General features: G+C 41.5%; 1 protein-coding gene across 1 annotated transcript in view; it reads right to left on the minus strand.

Moving 5' to 3' along the window:
• The window catches only part of DNAH9 (dynein axonemal heavy chain 9), a 380,960-nt gene that overhangs the window by 251,443 nt on the left and 105,336 nt on the right, over positions 1 to 24,181 (minus strand). Inside the window, exons 26-28 of the mRNA XM_003818106.6 lie at positions 24,019 to 24,179; positions 10,479 to 10,635; positions 2,053 to 2,157 (exon numbers count right to left, since the gene is read on the minus strand). Coding sequence (XP_003818154.4) covers positions 2,053 to 2,157; positions 10,479 to 10,635; positions 24,019 to 24,179 — 423 coding nt within the window. The remainder of the gene's footprint in view (positions 1 to 2,052; positions 2,158 to 10,478; positions 10,636 to 24,018; positions 24,180 to 24,181) is intronic.

Below are 24,181 nucleotides of genomic sequence, written 5' to 3' on the forward strand. Positions count from 1 at the left end.
AGCAGTGGTGAGTGAAGGGACCCAGCAGAGTCCCTTGACTGCCTGTGGCTTTCAGGGCAGCTGGAGATGAAGGTGGCATGGATTTGCGGATGGTGTGAGCCCTACTGCTGTTCAGCTTTGCGGTTGCTTCAGTGCCCCACCCACAGCCCCACGTCCACACCTACCTGTGAAAAGGTATGGGATGAGAGGTGACCACATGTGAGACTTATGTGGATGGAAGCTGGCTCCTGCCAGGGCAGAGGGGGACAAGGATGATGCTGGCTCAGTCATCTTTCCCCGCCAGGGATGACCTTTTACATGATGTTCCTCCCACCCCCCTTCTGCCACCCACCCCTCAATCCCGCACTCTTGCCTTAGAAAAATGTCAGTCAAGCTAAACGCTTTCCTTATTCCTTTGTCTGGACCTGAAAGGATTACAGAAACCTGTAGGGACCAAAGAGTCTCTCATAGCTACATTTTTCTTTTTTCTGTACTGTGCGCATACTGCTTTGGAAATAAAAGCAAACACAAGCAAAATTAAACCATTTTCGATTATATGGTGTGCGGCACACACTAGGAGCACCAGGCACATAATTGTCCCAAGCACCTCGCCACAGCTTTGATCATCACATGGTGCCCTTGTGATTGCTTTGCTCTGTTAAGGGCAGGATGGGGGTTCTGAAACCAGCTGCCCCTAGCAGGAGAGGGGGTGCTCAGCCTACAGGGAGGCATGTGGAATAGATGCTGGCAAACGATGTGCTTTATCTTGGAGATGGGGTTCCTGGGGGGAATGGAGCCTGTGCAGCTGCAGTAAGAATCCCTGGGAGAGACTCTTGACTTGCCCTCAGCCACCAGTTTTCCTACTGCTCAGCCCCTCCTTCATATTGCTGGAAAATAGAGGGGCAATCTCCCTCCCAGATGTCTCTGGGGGTTCTCTGATGCCTGCTGAGGAAGGCATTTCAGCCTGCTACTATTGGGTTCGAACTTGTCTCTCTGGCCTTATTTTCTCCTCTGGCATTTTACCCACTAGACACCAGATCAGTGCCCACATCTGCACCTGGACAGTGTTGGTGGGGGCACAGGGTGCACATACCAACCTTACCACTTTCCAAAAGTCTACCCATGGACAAGATACAGTTCCCCTCTGATGTTCAGCTTTTCCACATACGTAATGGGGAGAATAGTGGCTTGTAGGGCCATGGTGGAAAGACGTGAAAGATCTTTCATCATGTGAAAGATGATGTACGAAAAGTGCCTGGTACAGAATTTCAACAAAAGCTTATTCAAACGTTCCCCTTCACCCTCCTACTGCTCCGATTGTTCATGGGATCCTGACCCAAATCCAAAATTCTCTCCATCTTTTCAATGTAATGCATTTGGAAGTCTCATCTCAGTCAGAATTTAAGTCACCTCTAGAACATTGAAAGTACTCACGTCTATCTCAAGAGTTCAAGTTTTTTTTTTTTTTTAGGTCAGAGATCACATTCCATTCACCTGGGAAACTTCACCCGTCTTTTGCGTAACACTTACTAGGTTGTAGGTGTTTAATAAATGCTTTCTGGATGACTTGAAAGACAAGGGGCATGCTTACATAAAATCTCACCCCAGAAGTGACTTCATTCAAAAACGATTCATGCCATATTCCTCACTTTATTAAGCTGAGCGTGGTGGAATAACTTGCCCAAAGATTCCAATAGGAAATAAAATAACTGAAATTTAAGCCTTGGTTTATAACCAAAGAACATGGCCTTTCCGAGGAGCTGAGTTCTGCCATCTTCATGTTTCTGCGCCCAGATGAAGCAGGCAGGACAGATATTCTTTCTCTCCATTTTACAGAGAACGAAACAGAGTCCCAAAGCCAGTAAATGGTTCTACTTTGGTGGGTAACAGAAGGATACCCATTTTGGAGGACAGCTTCCCTGGAGCCTAATTTTAGAGGATGGAGAAAGGGGCATGAAATGACAAGGGAAAAAGGGACGTAGATGCTCAGGAGAGGCAGAAAACAAGAGGACATAGACTTCCGCAGTAATCAATATGAAGACCACAAGGCTCCCACCAACTTCTGGCCCCTACCTGCACTGCCACCACTGACAAGACCTCCACGGAGATTCGATTAAACTCATCAAAGCAGCCCCAGGCACCAGTCTGAGCAAGGCCTTTGTAGATGTTGCCACAGGACTGCAAGAAAATGCACAAAGATTAAATTACCAACAGGCCAGGCTTATCAATACATGTTGAAGCCATTCTCCATCCCCTTTATTATAGATACTTCCAGTCCCCCTAAAGACCACTGGTCAGAAACTTGTATTAAAATTTCAAGAACAATTAAATGTTTGATGGTTATGGGGTGTCAACAGAAGTCACAGGATTAAACAGAACCTTTTCAAGACACTTGGATGAAAATCCCTTTAAAATGTCATCAGGGTTGCATTATTGTTGATTCTGTAGCTTTCAAAATCCCAGGAAATGAATAAAAGATGATTTTTCTTATGCTATACAGACAAAAAGCCTTCCACCCAGCCTTTGTCATGCACTGATGGAAAAATTTATGTCTGTATCTTTAAATCTATGCCCAACCACCCAGGTTTTCCAGAGTGGTGAGGGAGCTGGAGACAAAGACAGGGGGTGATAACATCTGTTAAAAAAACAAAAACCAAAACCAAAAAACAAAAACACACACATGCAAACTAAAGGTAAATCTTTTCAAATGAGAGCAGGGAAGGAATTTACAAGGGAATAATGCATTTCTGTCCTAAAAGTAAAAACCATCCTAGGCATTCAATATGAACTGGTAAGTCATGGGGCAACCAAAAAGATAGGTTCCTGGGAGACACTCACAAGGTCATTGGCAAGGAGACGTCATTAAAATGCCAGGGAAATGCAAATAATGGAAAAGTCCCATTCATTTATTCAGCAGGTTTTTTTTTTTTTTTTTTGAGATGGAGTCTCACTCTGTTGCCCAGGCTGGAGTGCAGTGGTGCGATCTTGGCTCATTGCAATCTCCACCTCCCAGGTTCAAGCGATTCTCCTGCCTCAGCCTCCCGAGTAGCTGCGATTACAGGCGCGCACCACCATGCCTAGCTAATTTTTATATTTTTAGTAGAGACAGGGTTTCACCATGTTGGTCAGGGCTGGTCTCAAACTCCTGACTTTGCAATCAACCTGCCTTGGCCTCCCAAAGTGCTGGGATGACAGGCGTGAGCCACCATGGCCAGCCTTCAGTGGGCATTTTTTGACTATCAGCTCTGTGCACAGATCATGTGCTGGACAAAGGGGAGCTCAGTCTAAGAACTTTTGGTCAGGTTGAGGAGATAAGGTATATACATAAAAACAGGAAAATTACTGCATCAGTAGTGGTTCCATTGAATAATATAGACCACAAATGTCATATTCACAGAAGAGAGGGTCAGAGTGCTCCTGAGTGATCAGTTTTGCCAAAGAGGTGAAAGTCAGATGGCAGCACAACAATACTTCACAAAGTTTATTCCGCGGAACCACAGGCCTGAAAGATGCTCTTCAAAGAAAGGGCTTTTTGGTCAAGCAAATTTGGGAAACATATTCTTCAACTCATTTTGGCCAACTTACAATTTGTATTAGCATTTAAGGGCCCTGAGAAGTCCTATAACAAAAACATTAGTTTCACTGCATTACATGGCTAGGATTATTTTTCCTTCACGTAACCCCTGATTTTCTCAGAATGCACTCTGGCAATTATTGGTATAGTGTAAAGATCACAAGATTAGAGTCAGAAGATATGGGGATCTCACAGAAAAACTACATGCTTTAGGACACGCACAAGAAATGATGGCTTTATAGGATAGGAGTATCTGTGTAGACAGAATGGAAGGGGTAAGGCTTTCTAGGAGGAGGAAGATTATGGAAGAAATACAAGCAGAATAATGATATGTGCAGAGAAAAATGACAGAGCCATTTTGATTGGAAAGTTGAATTACTAAATAAAGTCATGGTTGTAAAAAGCCTTGAATTACTATGAGGGATCTTTGGAGGTTTGCAGCAGAGAACATGAACAGAGCAATGCTATGAGAGGACTGGTCTAACTGCCACATAGGCTAGGTTGGACATTAGGGCAGACTTTAATTTTTTTTGTTTGTTTTTTTGAGATGGAGTCTTGTTCTGTCACCCAGGCTGGAGTGCAGTGGCGCAATCTCAGTTCACTGCAACCTCTGCCTCCCAGGTTCAAGCAATTCTCCTGCCTCAGCCTCCCAAGTAGCTAAGATTACAGGCGTGCACCACCAAGCCCAGCTAATTTTTGTATGTTTTGTGGAGATGGGGTTTCACCATGTTAGCCAGGCTGGTCTCGAACTCCTGGCCTCAAGTGATCCACCTGCCTGGGCTTCCCAAAGTGTTTGAGTTGCAGGTGTGAGCCTCTGTGTCCTGCTATAGGGCAGACTTTGAAGGAGAAGGGAAAAATAAAACCCACCTTTCACTGAGCTTCTGGAATTAAGAGATTTCTTTTTTCATTCATTTCAACAAATATTTATTGAGCATATACTATGTGCCAGAGATTGTTCTAGGTCATGAAGAATCAGCTGTGAACAAGATAGACGACGCCTCTATTCTCATGGGTCTCATATTCCCATAAGGAAAACAGACAATGAGCAATAACAACAAATCAGACAGTGATAAAGTCCCACTGGAGTCTTAAAATGAGGGTGACATGGAGACTTCAGATTGAGCTGTCAGGGACATCCTGTCTGAGGAGGTGATGGAAGTTCCAGGCGTTGTGTTTTTGTGCCTTAAATCAGGGGTCCCCAGCCTCTGGGCAACTGTCCATGGTCTGTTAAGGAACCAGGCCGCACAGCAGGAGGTGAGCAGCAGGTGAGTAAGCAAAGCTTCATCTGTATTGATAGCTGCTCCCCATCACCTGCATTATTGCCTGAGCTCTGTCTCCTGTCAGATCAGTGGCAGCATTGGATTCTCATGAGAGCATGAACCCTATTGTGAATCGCACATGTGAGGGATCTAGGCTGGGTGCTCCGTATGAGAATCTAATGCCTGATGATCTGTCACTGTCTCCCATCACCCCCAGTTGGAAACAACTAGTTGAAGGAAGAGAAGACCAGGGCCCCCACTGATTCTACATGATGGTGAGTTGTATAATTATTTCATTGTATATTACAATGTAATAATAATAGAAATAAAGTGTACAATAAATGTAATGTGCTTGAATCATCCCGACACCATCCCCCACTACCACAGTCCATGGAAAAATAGTCTTCCATGAAACTGGTCCCTCATGCCAAAAAGGTTGGGGACCACTGCCTTACATTATTCCATTTCATTTGCAAAACAATCCAAGTGTCACAAATACTAAGTGGAAATTCAGAAATCAACATCCATGTTTAACTATTCACAACAGTTAAGATATGGAATCAACATAAGTGTCCATCAATGGATGAACGCATAAAGAAAATGTAGTGTATACACACAATGCAATATTGTTCAGCCATTGAAAAGAATGAAATCCTGTCATTTGCAGCAACAGGGATGGACCTGGAGGATATTATCTTAAGTGAAAGAAGCCAGGCACAGAAAGACAAATATCACATGCTGTCATTCATATGTGAGAGCTAAAAAAGTTGATCTCATGGAGGTAGACAGTAGAATGATGGTTACCAGAGGCTGGGAAGGAGAAAATGAAGAGAAGTTGGTTAATGGGTACAAACATACAGCTAGACATAAGAAATAAGTTATAGTGTTCAACAGCACAATAGGGGACTATGATTACTAATCATTTATTTTATATTTCAAAATAGTTGAAGAGGAGATTTGGAATGTTCCCAACACAAAGAAACAATAAATCTTTGGGATGATGGTTATCCTAATTACCCTGAGTCGATCATTATACTACAATGTATAATGATATTCATAATTATTATTGATATTATTGATAAATATTATTGATAATATGTGCATCAAAATATAACATGTACCCCATTAATATGTACAGTTATGATGTATCAATAAAAAAGATGTTTTAAAAATTCAATTTTTAACAAGCCGGGCACAGTGGCTCACGCCTGTAATCCCAGCACTTTGGGAGGCCGAGGTGGGCGGATCACAAGGTCAGGAGATCCAGACCATCCTGGCTAACACAGTGAGACACCGTCTCTACTAAAAGTACAAAAAAAAAACAATTAGCCGGGCGTGGTGGCGGGCACCTGTAGTCCAAGCTACTTGGGAGGCTGAGGCAGGAGAATGACGTGAACCCAGGAGGTGGAGCTTGCAGTGAGCTGAGATCGTGCCACTGCACTCCAGCCTAGGGGACAGAGCGAGACTCCGTCGCAAAAAAAAAGAAAAAAAAATTCAATTTTTTACAGTGATTTTGAAAGCTTTTCAAACTGCAGACCCTTTTTATAAAATGAAAACTCAAAACATAAAATAAAGGAAGTGGAGTTTCCATAGGTGGATGCTTGTCACCCCCATGTTTCTCCCCCCCACCCCAGGGCCTGTGGCTGAACCCCAGGACCCTAAAGTAACCCATGTGTTTAGCTCACCACATATCTCCTGGTCCTGTCAGCGAGGCTGGGGCATTATCTTGCTGTGGGATGGTGAGCTTTGGGACTAGGCGAATGGCAAGAATAGGGCAAAGGCCTGGAAGTGAGAAGGGTGCTGAAGAATCGACACTGGTGACCGATTAGAGGTAGGGAAGGAAGGACATGAAGTAACCCAGGTTCCTGAAGTTTTCCACCAGGATCTCAGGGAAAATGAGATGATCCTTCCTGATGGTGGGGAATCTGGCAGGGAGAAAGGAAGAGTGCTAACCACAATGCAAGAGAAGGGCATTCAAGAGATGCCCACCGCCCCGTTAGAGAGAGACGGGACTAGGACTCCGGTGAAGCTGGAGAATAGACATGGCTTCATAAAGGAGACATAGGTATACACATCACACTGGAAATTATAAAAGAGGATCAGCAAATGAGACCGAGAAGCCAGGAGACCAGAGACTCAGGAGGAGGACTGTGCAAGTATAGCATTTCCGAAGCGAAGGGAGTAGGGTCTCAAGGAAAAGTGTAGTATCCACAATATGGCTGCTACAGAGAGGGTTGGAAATATTTCCAAACACTTTCAGGTTTGGAACCATTTGATGTCCCTGCAATAGCATCTCCAAATTGAGGTCAAGAGGGGAAAGTATTACAGCTATAATATAAAGGATGTTTCAGCACTGAAACTGCAGTCATTTTCAGAGAAAGTGGCTGGTTTTATAGGTTTTCCATCCAGGATAAGAGAGTAAAGCAATAACTTTCCCTTTGCTTCAAGTCTTTGCGCTGTTCTCCTGTCCTCCCAGCTCAATGCACACCCAGTCCTCATGAGCTAACTGAGGTGATGCGGCTTATAGGATTTCTAAGGCAGAGGGGATAGCAAGGGCGCTTGACCACAGCCTAGACTCTCCTCTTCAACCTCTCTCTTTGCTTCACCACTGACTGCCTGCCCATATTCCCGAGATATCACTTACCTTGTTATATTTTAAGCCTCTTATGCTTTTCCATGTCTACTACCACATCAGCTGGTTCCTCATTCCCTCTGGTTTGAATGACTGAGATGCTCTCACCAAAACCTATTCCTGCTTCCAGTCTCTTCCTTTCTCACTTCATCTGACTGCCAATCTTTATGCTTTTGCTCCAGTTCCGAAGCCTGCAGTTCCTTTCTGTAGCCCCCACTTCAAGGTGAGATGCTTTCAGTGGCTTTCAGTCCTTCCCCTCCTTATCTCCTGTTTTTGATCCTCTGTAAGGTAGGTTAGCCCTTGTTCCTCATTTATTTCTAGCTTTCACTATGGACAGACCTGAACAGAGTATATTGCTGTGAGTGTCATGAATGACACATCAAAATCTCCCCTGGAGAAGTGCACAGCAGCTCTTCCTGACCTCACACCCTTTTTCTCCTCTCCCAGCTGGGTCCTGTGAGGAGGGCTCACGGGGTGAAGTCAGAATGAGGGCTGGGGACAGATATTGGCCACACATAGAACTTGGTCATGGCTTTAAAGCTGACATTCTAATGGGTTAGAATGTGTGAAAATGCCACATGCTCTGTCACCAACCCCAAAACTGAGCCTTGGTTGGGTATCACGTCCTCCACATGTCTTTCCTGACCAGCCCACTCTGTGGCTCTCCCCCTACTCTGGAATATTCCAGGGCCTAAAGTTTGTAGGGCACATGAGCACCCAGGGTTATGCTATCTGAGTGTTAACTAGCTCCCCTGATGATATCATATATCCTTTGTCCCTCCAAATAAAATTGGGTTATACTATCTCTCTCTTTCTCTCTCTCATCAATCATTCATCTATCATTTATCTACCTAAAATCCATCTACCGTCTATCCTCCATCCATCTCTCTCTCTCTCTCTCCCTCTCTCTCCCCATATGATCTGTTTTTGGCATCCTGCACAATGCCTAGCACATGCTGAGCAAAGGCAATACTCAATAAATTAATTGGATTGCGAGTGTTTTACCATAAAAAATAATTCTGAACAGCCAGAAAACAAAGGTAGAGGAAGTTTGCAAACAGCTTAGTGGGGCTGTTTGGTTACCTGGGATATTTGGTGTCCAGGAAGGGAGCACCTCCCTTCTGGCATGTTTCACTGTGGCTATGCTTATCTATGATGTTCTAACCTGTGTCTAGCCTGTATTCCATGGAAGCTTAGCCTATAGTTGAAAAACAAACAAACAAAAACAAAAACAAAAAACAAAACAAAAAAACAAACAAAAAAAACAAAGATAGACTCCCCCGTTCACCCTATACTTTTAACAAAATTGGCGGGGTTAGGGTTCAGTGATTGGTTTTGATAGAATTGAGTAAAATGGCCATAGTGACCCCTAGCCAACTCACCATTTCCTGCTTGCTATTCTAGGTATGACTTTGAAGAAATCTGGCTGATTTTCTTCAATCAATACACCACGTCTTCTACATCCAAATGAGTGTATCTTTCAGAATGTTCCCTTTGGGAGACTCTACTTACTTTAGCAGTGCTGCTGCCATTGCTCAACTATAGAAAAATCTAGAACATAAAATTATCCCTAAGGCTGAGGTCATTTTTATAAAGGGGGGAGAAAACTCCACCTTTCTGTTCCAGCCTGACTTAAAGAGAAACATTATCTTAATGTGTTCATCAATAAAAGCAACTGTGCTAAAATTTAAGGGATGAAGACCACGTGGAAGACAAGTTTTTTGGGTCTAGATCCTTGCTTTGTTTACTTAACACGAGAAAACATGGTGCTACAGGACGCTGCAACTCTACACAACAAAATTATGCTACAGAAATGATTAAATTATAGAGGATGAATCTCATTTACAGAGTGCTATACGTGGTAACGGCAAGCATTATTTCTAAAATTATAACTACATTAAATTTATTTTACAGTCAATACAGCACATGACTTTTATATATAAATGTTTAATCTATTTAATGCAACTTTTTTTCACTGCAAATTTATTTGCATGTCATCCTGTTGACAAAAGGGACTTAAGGCAGTTTACAAAAACACATACAATATAACAAAAATAACGAGAGAGGGAGATAATCTGTTATTACACTTTTGTTTTACCAGGGCCTGTCGTGGGGTGGGGGAAGCGGGGAGGGATAGCATTAGGAGATACAACTAATATAAATGATGAGTTAATGGGTGCAGCACACCAACATGGCACATGTATACATATGTAACAAACCTGCACGTTGTGCACATGTACCCTAGAACTTAAAGTATAATTAAAAAAAGAAAAAAAAAAAGAAAAATTGGAAAATAGTTCTCACAAAGAAAAAAAAGAAAAAAAGAAGCTATATAAGGTTCAGTTGTGAGCAGAATATTTCTAGCTAAAGAAGTGACCTCATGGGCCTTTTGTTTCTCTGGCTTTTCTCGGTGACTCAGAACCTGGAACACATTGGTTCTTAAAAAATGGTACGTGCCTGAATGAATATTAGCTTTGCACTTGTCTTCTGTGGGCGTCTGTGCTCTGAGTCGGGGTTGATTAGCCTGCTTTCAGAAATCATGCCTGGCCCTTGTAGAATATTCTGCCCCTGTTGATATTCTGGGGAATGTCCACTTCTACAGAAGAGCACAAATACGTCAAGCTTTTATGTGAAGACAAGTGCCTTCATCTTGGCTACTTGTGAGCCTTTCTGTGTTTCTAGGTCAAATAGGGAAATTAGGACTTTGGATATATGTTCAGTTTCTTCATTTTGCAGGTAATAAAAGAAAGATCCAAAAAGATGAAGTCAGCCATCTGTGGTCAGAGCTCATTGGTGGAATGAGAATACAAAGGGCTGTGCTTCCTCATCACATGAAAGCCTTATAGGGAGTCCAAAAAACTCCAGGGTTCAAACGTCCAACTTTACCATGAAGGAGCCAACAGAGACCTCCTGATCTGGGCTCCGACACCTGGGGAAGCTGGATCAGGGTGGCACGGATGCGTCTTAGCCTTGATTTGGTGCCCTGAGTTCCTATCCCCCACCCCCACCCCCAGGAAGCTGGGTGGAACTGTACCTTATAATCCATCTGCTCCGAGCAGTTGAACACATAGACCAGGATGCCCAGTGCGCGGCCCAGGTCCTTGGTGGTCTCCGTCTTGCCTGTGCCTGCAGGTCCTGCGGGAGCCCCACTCATGGTCAGGTGCAGGGACTGGGTGAGGGTGATGTAGCACCTGCCAAACACGGGAGGGCATAGGTCATCATTCTTGGGGGCCCAGTGAGATAGGACTAAGGCTCAAGGCCATGTGAGATCTGGCATAGCTTCTGAAAAGAAAGCCAAGAGCCCTGCCCCTTTTTCCTGCTCCCCACAGCACTGTGGGGAGGACTCTCTAGCGGGCAAGCTCATCACAGTGCTCCCTCCATACAGGGCATCAGAGGCTCCCTGACAGGTTCTTCTTCTGGGTCTGCTTGCTCCTCCAGCTCTGTTTCTCACTGTTCCCCTCCTCTGAAGCTGCAAACCTCTGCAGTCCAGCCATATAGAGCTCCGTTCATCTGCCAGACACACTAGGACTGAGCTTGTCCCTGATCCTCCCCCAATCGTCCCCCAACTCTTCGAGTCGACCTGATGTTCCTCTTTAATCTTTGCCTGGCTAATGGCCACAAATTACTCAGGACTCATATTTGACTTCACCTACGAAGTGTTCCTGGATCCCCCAACACTGGGGTGAGTGAGCAGAGGCTCCCTCAGCTGAGCTAGTACTCCACTTGAACTTCCTGTGACATATGTTGTATATATCTTCAGTATATATCTTCATAGGGTTCATGAAGGTAGGGCTATATCTTATTCATTGTTTAATCTCCAGAACTTAGCACACTCTAGGCACATACAGGCCCTCAAAAACTATTTATAAAACACAAATGAATCTGTGAATGAATGGATCACATTCAATCCATTTAATCCTTTTGGGACTCTTTTTCCAGTAACAATAAAATAAACTCAGCTTTAAGCTTACTTCTGGTACTATTAAAAAGGACTTATATTTCTTAAAAAGTAATAAAGCATACCATATGATTCAGCAACTCCCCTCCTAGGAATTTACACAGGATAAATAAGAATACATGTTTACACAAAGACTTGTGCGTAGCACAATATCTACCTGTTCATAGCCCTTGTTCATAGCAACAGTATTCATAACAGCAAAAAGCTAGAAACAACCCAAATATCTATCAACCGTGAATGGATAAGCAAAATGTGGTAATTCGTAGAGTGTAATACTCTTCAGCAATATAAAGGAATGAAGTACCAAACATGCTACAGAATGGATGAACCTCAAAAACATTACGCTAAGTGAAAGAAGCCAGATACGGGAGATTGTATGTTGTCAGGCCGGGTGTAGTGGCTCACATCTGTAATCCCAGCACTTTGGGAGGCCAAGGCAGATGGATAGCTTGAGCCCAGGAGTTTGAGACTAGCCTGGGCAACATAGCAAAACCCCATATCTACACACACACACACACAAATGAGATGGGTGTGGTGTAGTGCACCTGTAATTCCAGCTACTTGGTGGGCTGAGGTGGAATGATTGTTTGAGCCTGGGAGGAGGAGGTTGCAGTCAGCTGAGATCATGTCATTGTACTCCAGCCTGGGTGATACAGTGAAACCCTGTCTCAAAAAAGAGATTATATGTTGTCATTCCATTGATATGAAATGTCCAGAAAAGATAAACTGAGATAGCCAGCAGATCAGCGGCTGCCTGAGGTTTGGAGTGAGAGAAGGAAATTATTGCAAAAAGGGTGAAGGAAATGTTCTACAGTTGGATGATGGTGATGGTTACACAACTCTGTCTATTTACTAAAAATCATCCAATTGTACATTGTACACCTGCAATGGGTGAACTTTAAGGCATGTAATTTATGCCTCAATACCTCAATAAAGCTGATACAATTGTGCCACTGTTCTAACTTTTTAATATCTAGCAAATCAATACATAGACTCTCAACTTCCAGGTGGGGCCGTGTGAGGGGGTGTCCAAAATTAATTCTCTTTGTTTCTGAATCTGATATTATGAGATGATCAGAGACTCTGAGACTCTGAAGACACCATCTTTATGTCAGATGGTGGCTGGGTTTCTACTGACTTGACTAAACCTTGGACCAAAATGGTTTTTTTTTTTTTCCTTTTCCCTTTAAAAAATAGAGACGGGGTCTCACTACGTTGCTCAGGCTAGTTTCGAACTCCCGGGCTCAAGTGATCCACCCACCTCAGCCTCCCAAAGTGCTGAGATTATAGGTGTGAGCCATTGTGCTCAGCTCCCAGATGGTTTTGAAAGTCTTTAAGTTCCCTTTTTCTCCTTCAATTAAGTGCAAAATTCCCTTATCTGTTTCAGCCTTTGAAAGGCTGAATGTTGCCCTTCAGACCTGCCACAAGGCATGACGAGGTGAGTCAGGGTTAGGGTGAAAAGTTGGGTCTCGTCTTGTCCTTCTTGGCCACTGTTACCATTTGGTAACACTTCTCTTCTCTCTCAAGCATTTCCAGCTAGATATTCATGGAGCCCTATGCGTGGCCTCACCTGAACCTGCCCTCCTGGGCTCTTGAGTTTCTGGCTCCAGGTGGATCCCATGCCTGCTATCTCTCCCAGCCTTGGGCTTCCTCTACAATTGCTCAGGGCCTGCCATGGCCTCCTGCCTCCCAGGAGGACAAGCTGTCTGAACTAGCAGAGTCTTCAATCCCTGACAACTCACCTCCTCACCTTCCTTCCCTCTCATTGCCTTTCTGTCCCATAGCTGTCCCCTCTGCCGGCTGAGGGTGCATCACAGGCCTCTTTTCTCTGGAGCTGCAGGGCTCTCAGGAATTTGGGAGTACAGAAATGCCAGGTTTCACAAAAAGAGAAGTTGCATAGAAAAAGTTAAGAATTCCTGAAAATAAATACATGGGACTGGGTCCATCTCTTTTTGAGCATCTGCTGAGCTTCTGATTATCTTTTGGGGGAAATGTCAAAATATCATTATCTTCCCCTCACAAGAACAGAACTCCAGAGATGGAAGGGATTTCTAATCTCCCTATTTTACATATGGGGAGACTGGGGTTCAGGGAGGGAAAGTGGACAGTCTGGTGAGTTTGAAGGCAGGGTCAGTGGGGCTTTCCCTCAGGCCATGAAAAAAAACGCAAAAAAGAAAGACAGGGCCGGGCACGGTGGCTCACGCCTGTAATCCTAGCACTTTGGGAGGCCGAAGCGGGCAGATTACCTGAGGTCAGGAGTTCGAGACCAGCCTGGTCAACATGGTGAAACCGTCTTTACTGAAAATACAAAATTAGCTGGGCATGGTGGCACGCACCTGTAATCCCAGGTACTCGGGTGGCTGAGGCCAGAGAATTGCTTAAACCCAGGAGGCAGAGGTTGCAGTGAGCTGAGATGGCGTCACTGCATTCCAGCCTGGGCGACAAGGTGAGACTTCATCTCAAAAAAAAAAAAAAAAAAAGAGAAAGAAAAAGAAAGAGGCAGTATTTCTGTTTGTCACAAGGGAGGCTGCCATGACGCCTGGGCCACTGAGCCAGCAGCAAGTCCTTCGGGACATATCCCTGCTCTAGGATTCTCTCTGAGGTCCTGTTAGAGCGCTCATCTCTTTAAACACCCAAATCAGCTCCTCTGATGTGCTCCTGCTTGCGAGTGTGGGCCAGCAGACCATGTAGAGCTGTTTCAGGCACTGACTCTGGAGTGACAAAATGAGTTCGAAACTTGCCTCACTATGAAGTGTCCGTAAGACTCAGCCAAGTTATTTAAACTTCTTTGTACCTTAAAAACAAAGGCATCCTTAAGATCCATGACATTGCATTTTCTTTGTACAAAGAAACTGAGATAAATTTGCTGCTTCAAAAGCAGTGGCAATTGTGACAATGGCAAAAGATCCTTAAGGAAGAGAGATCCTGGCCGATGAGTCCCGATATGGATTGATTTAGTTTGGTTCCAGTGGGAACACAGGAATGTTAGCGTTGGAAGGGATTTTAAAGGTGAGGCCGTTTGACTCTTTCACCATGTCAGGTGCTCCCCCTTTAAATCCTTCAAATATGATCATATAGTCTTTTCTTTCAGTGAGGCACAGTTTACTATTCTAGGAGGCAGCCCATTCCACAGTGGGCTGGTTCTAATTGTTTGAAAGGTCTTCTTAACATCGAACTAAAATTAGTCTTGCTTTCCTTGGGCAAATAACTTCTACAGGTTTTGTTCTTATCTGCCCCACCAGGGTCTTATGAGGATGCTATGAGACAAGATATTTGAAAGTGCCTTGAAAAGTAGGAAACCGACAGACTTTGAAGGTATTATTTTTGAGGCAATAAATTCTTTTTTTGGTACAGATATTCAACTGGAAGATAAAGAAAATATCAAAGCTGCTATATCTTGATTTCAGCTATGAATAGCCTGTGCTTATCACGGAAAAGTGGTCCAGATGATCCTAGAGTAGGTGGAGTCATAGTTGGCTTGTATTAATTTTCTATTGCTGTGTAACAAATTACCACGCACTCAGTGCCTTAAAAGAACATCCCTCGTTATCTCACACATCTGTGGGCCAGAAGTCCAGGTGCGTTCTCTGCTGAGGGTCTCACAAGGCCAGAGTCAAGGTGTTGGCTGGGCTGGACTATTATCTGGAGGCTTTGGGGTAGAGTCTACTTCCAAGCTCATTCAGGTTCTTGGCAGAATTCACTTCTGAGGTCCCTGTTGGCCAGGGGATCTCTCAGCTCCTAGAGGCTGTTCTGCCACCTTGTACACAGCCCCTACCACCTTCAAAACCAGCTATGGCATGTCAAATTCTTCTCATGCCTCAAATCTGACTTCCCCTTCTGCTGGCTGGGGAGCCAGGAGAAAGCTCTGTTTTTAAGGGCTTATATAATTATATTAAGTCTACCTAAATAATTTTCCTTTGCCATATAACAATACACAACCATGGGAATAATATCATCACAGTCACAGTTTTTACTCACACTCAAAAGGGAAGAGACTATAGAAGGGTGAGGGTCCTTAGAGATCATTTGTAGAATTCTGTCTACCACATGGTTCAATAACCATAACTGAGGAGTGACCATGAATGCAACAGTATCTACCTTCAGGGAGGCCCCGAGGCATACTCAGCTCACTGATGTTTAATGTCTTCACTCATAACTTGAATTAAGAAATAATTACTAGATAGACGATAGAACAAATTTCTAAATAATATTAACAGTGAAAAAATGATGGGACAGACCCAACAAAATCCAATTTAAGAGGGATGAATGTAAAGTAATCTTCCAATCACTTGGATACATGCAGACTGGAGGAGATGTGGGTAGATGAAAATCCATGTGAAAAAGACCCAGAGCTTTCAATAGGTTTCAAGCTCAACATGAGAAATCGCATTAATAGAAATTTCCTTTGCACTAACCTAAAACAAATCCATTCCTTTGATAACGCTTTAATATTTAAACTTTGAAAATTTTTTGTTCTTAGCATAAATGCCCCCAGTTCTAGGATCTGTTCCTTATACCAACTGGTTATGAGATTCTTCACCATCCAGTGCTCATCTTTTTCTTTGCCTATGCTAATTGGTAAATGTCTTTCTCAAAATGTGACAGAACTGAGAGCAACGCTACCCATATCATCTCTCTAGCAAAAATTATAACATGCCTAGTAACTAAACTTGAGTAGTTATAATTACTCTTCTCATTATTTGTCTGTCTCAAATATGATTAGAAATTCTAGGAGTGATTTAGAAAACCCAAGAAAATCAAGAGTAAAACTTTTAGAATTTGTAATACAGGGTAGTAAATGAGTAGAATGGAAGATAAATATATTGTACAAAAATCATTTTTTCTCCTGTACACAAGTGAAAAGAAAGTTAAAGATAAAATGAAGTTAGGCAAAGATTTCTTAAATAAAACACCAAATGCATGTTCCATAAAATAAAAATTCATAAGTTGAACCTCATCAAAATTCAAAACGTTTGCACTTCAAAAGACACCATTAACCTGGTGAGGTTGAGGAGAAAAGGGAACACTTATACACTCTTGGTGGGAGTGTAAATTAGCTCAAACATTGTGGAAAGCAGTATGATGATTCCCCAAAGAGCTAAAAGCAGGACTACCATTTGACCCAGCCATCCCATCACTGGGTATATACCCAGAGGAATATAAATCATTCTACCATAAAGACACATGCATGCATATGATCATTGCAGCACTATTCACAAAGCAAAGACAGAGAATCAACCTAAATGCCCATTAATGACAGATTTGATAAAGAAAATACGGTACGTATACACCACCGAATACTATGCAGCCATAAAAAAGAAAGAGATCATGTCTTTTGCAGGAACATGGATGGAGTTGGAGTCTATTATCCTTAGCAAACTAATGCAGGAACAGAAAACCAAATACCACACGTTTGCACTTATAAGTGGGAGCTAAATGATAAGAATTTATTAACACAAAGAAGGAAACAACAGATACTAGGGTCTACTTGGTGGGGTGGGTGAGGGAAGGAGAGGAGCAGAAAAGATAACTAATGGGCACTGGACTTAATACCTGGGTGTTGAAATAATCTGTACCACGAACCCCATGACATGAGTTTACCTCTGTAACAAATATTTACAGGTACCCCAAAACCTAAAATAAAAGTTTTTTTTTTTAAATAACTCATTTTTTTTTTCTTAAAGCTTTTTAAGAAAAAAAAAATGAGCAACAGACTGGGACAAAATATCTGCAAACACATTTGCAACATATCCAGAATATACAAAGAATTCTCAAACTCAATAATGAGAAGACAGACCAAACAATAGGCAAAAGATATGGGCAATTATTACACTAAAGAAGATGCATGAATGGCTAACAAGCATATATATAAATCTATATATTTATATATAAATATATACAAATGTGTATATATATACAAATATATATAATAAAAACAAAATCTTCTATAGCAACGACAACTTTAAAAAGACCCAGAGATCACATTAAGAAATAACCAAAATATAAAGATAAACTTTTCCAAAAAACATGATTGCACATATGAATAAACAGAAATATACCACATATTATAAAGATGGCTGTTTCTTCCAAATGAAGTTGAAAGTATTAAGGCACACCAATAAAAAACCCCAGTGGTTTATATTTTTGAATTTGTCATTTGAAAGAAGAAACAGAAGTGCTAAAAAAAAGAAAGTGGAAATGAAGGTAGATGATGCAGAGCTTTACCCTACAAATATTACAACTCAGGATAAAGCAAACATCTTTAAATACTGTGGCACAGAGAGGGACTGATAGACTGATGGAACAGAATACATAGTTTTGAGGTAGACTGATGAACTTAGAACTTCAAATATGGTAGAGCAAAGATCATAAATCATTAAGAAGAACTGATTACTCACCAAAAAACATTAAGCCCACTAGTCACTTTGAAAACAAAAGAAATAACATTATATACTCCCCACTGTCATTCCTGTGGGATTTCTTTGCCCAGAATATCACCCTTTGGAGAGCCATCTCTCCTCCACAGCTTGTATTCTGATGGGCTGTCAATCATACCTTTCCTATCCTTGGGGCTGGGGGACGAGGCTCAGGATGGGCAAAACACTCAATCTCATTGGCTGCAGCGACTGGCTCAGAGATGGGCACATGATCCAAATAGGACCAATCAGAGACCTCCCTCAAGGAATTTGCTATACCTGCCAGGCAAGAGAGGGTCTATCTTCCTTCTGAGTCAGAAGTTATAAAGGCATAGGCATAGAGACCATCTTTCCAGCCTGTGCAAGAAATAAGTCAACATTCAGAAGAAGCAAAGTCATGATATATGAGAGAGTTTAAACCCTGATATCTCCTAGTTTAGGTCCCAGAGCTGGTTATTACTGCAGCAAGCTGGACTCATTTTCCAGATGTGTGAGATAAGTCTTTTTTCGGCCACTTCTATCACTGGTAACTGAAAATGTTTTCACAAAAATGTTTTGACTCACTTTACTCAGTAATCAAAAGATTTCCTAAATGATTAAAACAGGTTAAAGGAAAAATTAAAATAAACTAGGCTAGAATGAAATATAGTGCAATATTAAATTGATCTTAAAATAAACATGGATTTTCTAACCACAGAAGTGATAAAAGAATATCCCAGAGAAAAATGGGCAATAACAGTAGTAAATAATTAACAGGAGAAGAAAATCTAATAGCTAATAAACACATAAAAATGTTCAACCTATGAGCAATTAATGACATCCAAATCCAAACTTGATACAATTTTGAATAATAAAAGTAATAAAGTAACAGTAATACTTAATGCTAGTCAGGGTGTTGTGCAATTAATACTTTAATAAACTACGAGTGAGAGTAGGAATAACAGTTTTTCACGAACAATTTGAAAGTATGTGTCATCTAATTATTCTGCTTCTTGGAATCTATCCTAAGGAAAAATACAAAATTTTTGCTTAAAATTGTACATATAAGTGAGTTCATACAGCTTTATTTTTAATAGTGAAAGCTTAGATGTAACTTAAATAACCCATAATATGGTTATGTTACATAAATTATGGGATACTTATAAATAGACTATAATTCAGCCATTAGAGTGTTTTAGAAAAATATTTAGAGAATATACATAATATAATGTTAAATAAAACAAGCAATCTATGAAGTTTTATATATAAGATATGATCTCAGTTTCATTTTTCAACATTCTACATGTAGAATGAAACAAACTACATATTAACAATGGCTATCTATGGGTGACTTTTATTTTCTTTTGTACAGAATACTAAGCTTTCCAAATTTTCTCCAGCAAAAACATGAGAGAAAAACTTAAAGAGAAAGCATACGACTTTTGCTAGCTGTGTCCTTGCCCAGAAAATCACCTTGAAAGACTCTTGCATCAATTATATTTCACCTACTTGCAGAAGTTCCTGAGAAATTAAGGGGTACTCAACATTGATAAGCAGTTGATTAAAACAGTACTTAACACAGCACAGGGCAGAAAGGTGCATTTGTGTGTGAAGGTGAAGGAAGGGGAGCAAAGCAGGAGGAGATCATCCAAAGGTCGAGAAACGACTTATGAGAATTGCTTTTGTTCAGCCTGAAAAAACATTTCCATTTAGTTCTTCAACTTAGTGTGGTGCCGAAATCCTGTGACAAGGGCTGAACCATTGCACCTATTTATATATTCAAGTCCCATCCAGGCAGTGGGAAATTCCAAAGAAACAGGCATAATCATTTGGATGTACTGTAAAACGGGTGTGCTTTTAATGAATGTGCAAAGGTTGTATGGATCAATTGTCCATTTGATTAATTCTTCGGGCAGGAGAGAATTAAATGTACTTAGGCTACACACCAGTAAAAGCTGAATGCTTTTTAAAATGTGATTTTCTATGTTGAGGCCAATTTTTTTCTGTGCAAAAAACATTTCTTGAGATAATAATGGAAGTCAATGAGAAAATGGAATTTGCCATATAAATATTCAGCTACATACTACTTTGTCAGAAAAGCAACTAATGCGCAAACAAGGTGAAGGTCTGTATAGTATTCACCATTATTTTAGCTAACCTTCCTTTCAAGTTCTTATTTGCATCATTTCACGGTAGAGGCCATAAATCCCTATTTCAGAAATAATGCATTGTCAAAACTTTACCCTTTCCCTCTATAAGGTATTCAGCACTAGTATACTAGAGACCTCTAAATCCAAAAGAGGTAATTATCTTCAATTCCTGGGCGAGTGCGAAGGCCCAGGGAAAAGACAAATCTTGTACTTTTTATCACTTGGAATGATAATGTCTGATATGTTGGTGGAAAGGATGGAAATATTCTGAAGGCCAGGCACATCCCTATCTAGAGGCTCAGGAATCATTTCATTGCATTCACTCAAGGAGTATTTCTTGAGTGCCCATTGTGTGCTAGACACAGTGCTAGGTCCTGGGAGTAGAGAAGAAATGAAGGTCAATGTTATCTCGGAACATACAGTCTAGAGCGGGGGATAGATTTATCAAATTGCCCAAATACATAATGGCTTCATTATTCTGTCCCAAGTGGTATAAACTCCCAAACTATTAGCTTATATTCCAAGATAGGCAGACTTCACTGCAGTAGGGAAGACTGATTGTACAGGACCTCCTTCCTGCTAATGACTGAGAATGGCCCTAAAGACAGATACTAGAGGAGTCCAGTCTGAATGAAAAGGTGGGAACCACTTTTCCTTTAACCCAGACAGGATGAGCTCCACCAACTAATCGGCCCAAGTAACACCTGTTAAGACTCCACGCCCCCCACCCCCAACTCCAGTTGCTACTTCCTTTACCATCTAGCTACAGAGAGATCAACATCCCCCTCTGCAGAGGTGCTATTTGCATTTGTCTTAAGCTGAGGTAGGGAGGAAGATGGATTCCCAGCTAAGAGCAAAACACAGAGTAGCTGTTTCTTCTTCACTGGGAGCCAAGACACAGACACACAGACAGAGTCCTGGACAGACCTTGCCCCTAAGTCAACTTCCCTTGCTTGATTCTGTCTAATCTTATGATCTGGGTCCTCAATATTTAAATGTCATTCATTCATTTGATGATTATTAATTCAACACTTACTAGGGGCTGGGGACATAACAGCAAACACGATAGACAAAGGTTCTTGATTGCTAGAGGTTTACATTCCAAAGGGGAATGCCAACAAGGAGGAGGCAAGCCAGGCCATTTCAGAATAGGGGAAACATTAAGATCAACAGAGGCTCTGTCAGGGTTACCTGCTCTCTCTCTCTCTCTCTTCTCTCTCTCTCTCTCTCTCTCTCCCTCTCTCTCTGTGTGTGTGTGTGTGTGTGTGTGTGTGTGTGTGTGTGTGTGTGTGTGTGTGGTGGGAGAGGCTGCCTTTTAGAAACAGTGGTCAGGGAAGGCCTCTGAGGACAGAGAGTAGAACAAAAGCATGAGAAGGTACCAGTGGAACAGACGGCCTTGAGAATGGCATTGCAGGCAGAGGGAAGCATGTGTGTGCAGGTGCTGAGGTGGAATGAACTCCAGGTGATCAAGGAACAGAAAGGAGGCCATGTAGTTGGAGTGTAGTGAGTGAGTCATCAGGGTGGCTGATGGGAACTACCAAGTCCCATGCAGAGTTCACATTTTGGTCCATGCAGAGTGGAGAGCCACTGGAGACAGTGATGTGCCCTCTAAGGGATATCACAAAAAAGAGAGATACAGAGTAAGAGGGAAGCAGTTCGAGTCGGACTCTCCTCTCCCCTTCCAGACTGGGGAGGAAAATGAATTAAAGAAATGAAAAAGCAGAGGAATTATCTTGACCATCATACTTCAGCTATGAGGTGTTGAGCTATGAATTGTGCTGGGATTTTCAAGTACTTACTTTGGATTTTCCATGTCCTATTCATTCCATGAACACAGTGACTGCAATTTAACTGAATTGGAAATATTTATCAAATACTTGGAAATATATTTGAGGATTTGACTAAAATACAAGTGATATCACTGAGAACAGGAAAAGAGAAAAGTCAAAAAATAGCACAGATTCTATCTGGTCATTTTAACTGTAACTCACAATTTCTGACAATCTCTTCATTACCTACAAGTCATTCATCTCAGTGAACCAGTTATTCAGACATACAATTCCTTTTGGGGAAGAGGAGGTTTAATGTTCAATGGAATTACAAGGAAAGGGTATGAACTCCCAGCAGAATTTACAGAAATTTCAGCAGAATTAAAATATCATTTCTCCCATGCATCATGACTTATTGTTCTGCCCTCACTGTCCTTTACCTGTGTTGTGCTGTCAGATGAATCTTCATAAAGTACAGATTTCACACTCTGATGAAATTTCTCAATAGTTTATCACTACTTACTGGATAAAGAATATATTCTGCATACTCTATATTCTGACTCCTTTATGGCTGACTACCTCCCCCAAAGTCTGAACTCCCTCTTCCAGGAACATATCTTGAGTTTTCCCATGTCTGTGACTTTGCCACCAATATGCCATTTTCCAGCAATGTTTATCAGTAACTTCTTAACTTTTGGGGATGCATAGCATTTTAACAATTAATGAATGCTGTGTATCCTCTTAATAGAAAAAAGTTATGTGTGAACAGATTTCTATACAATTTCATGGACACCTCGACAGTAATCTCATAACCTATTTAAATCCTACTGGAATCCAATACATCCTTCAAGCTCCAGGTCAAATACCATCTCTTCCCTGAAGCCTTTCCAGTTCTTTTCCTTCTACTGTGAGTGGGGACCTCTGTGCTCAAAGGGCTTTCTGCTGAGTCACCTGCTTGGAAATTTGTTGCATATGGCCTCGTACCTTATTTTATACTATGGCCTTGTACTTTTCCCCTTGGTGATATTTAAATTTTTATCTACATATGTCTTATTTCCCTCATTAGAATTGGAGTTTAAGGGCAGAAAATGTTTTAGTCATCTTAGCATTCCCAGTGACTTGTTCGGTGTCTGGCGTGAATTCATTCATGTGTGAATTAATATAAGTGATGGAAATACTGTCTTTCTAAAAAAACATGCAAGCTCCTAAATGGTTGGAACTACCTTGCTTATTTCTTTGCATTCCCAGGTAAGAGGTACTGAATAAATGTGCCAGTTAATTGATCAATTGATTGACAAGAAAATAATAATAGGGATCAATTACTGAGCACTTATATACTAACTTCCTTAGGAGTATTATCGTCTTTTTTATGTGCTTGTTTTAATGAACCATATTTATTTTTATAAATATGCCTGGAAAGCAAAATACATTATTCACTTACTTAAGAGTTCTTCATTAAATTGCACCATGACATTTTCAAGAGAATCGTTTTAGAAAGTTATTATAATCTTTGTGCAGTATAACATTCCATGGTATATTTCTTAACTTTAATGAATATAGAGAGAAATACCTCTTTGTGTTTTGTAAATGGAGGTGAGGGGGTTACCAGTATGCTTTTTAAATTGATACATATTTGACATATTTATGGGGTATATGTGATATTTTATTACATGCATAGAATGTAATGATCAAGTCAGGGTATTTGAGTTATCCATCATCTTGAGTATTTATCATTTTTATGTATTGGGAATAACTGAAGTTCTCTCTTCTAGCTACTATGAAATATACGATACACTGTTGCTAGCTATAGTCATGCTATTCTGCTGTTGAATGACAGAACTTATACTTTTATCTAATTGTATGTTTGTATCTGTTAACCTACCTCTCTTCATCACCCTCCTACTCTCCCTCCCAACGTTACTGTCTTTAATCCTTACAATAATCATGGAAGTTGTGAGTTACCACTTCCATTTCACAGATGAGGAAACCAAAACTTAGGTCAATGTTTTTCATAATCAAACAGCTGGTATGTGTTAGGGCTGGTGTTAGAACTCGGGTGTGTATGACCATTTAGTAATTCCTCAAAAAGTCACGGCTCATTGATTTGCTCTGGGATTTGTTCCAAGAAAGGCTCTGCCCTACATCCTTTCAGTTTCACTTTAAACAGGCTGTGTTGAGTCAGGCCCTTTCCGTGTAGCTCTATGGACAAATAGCAAGTGACAGGGACTTTGACCCTAGATGCCCACTAGCTGGCCTGAACCAGACAGCGGTAAGGCTGTCAGTGGTTGACACCAGTGCTCACCTGTCAGTCAAAGGTGTGATCACCAAGCGAGGTGTGTTTCCCAGGTACTCATAGGAATACAAAAACTGGGCATCACAGATGTTGGCAAAGCAGTGTTTGACCTCGTCATCCCAACGATGGCGCAGCTGAGACAGCCAGAGGAAAGCCTGGGCATTGTCTACCT

Source organism: Pan paniscus, chromosome 19 (assembly GCF_029289425.2).
Source record: "Pan paniscus chromosome 19, NHGRI_mPanPan1-v2.0_pri, whole genome shotgun sequence".
Classification (NCBI taxonomy): Eukaryota; Metazoa; Chordata; class Mammalia; order Primates; family Hominidae; genus Pan; species Pan paniscus.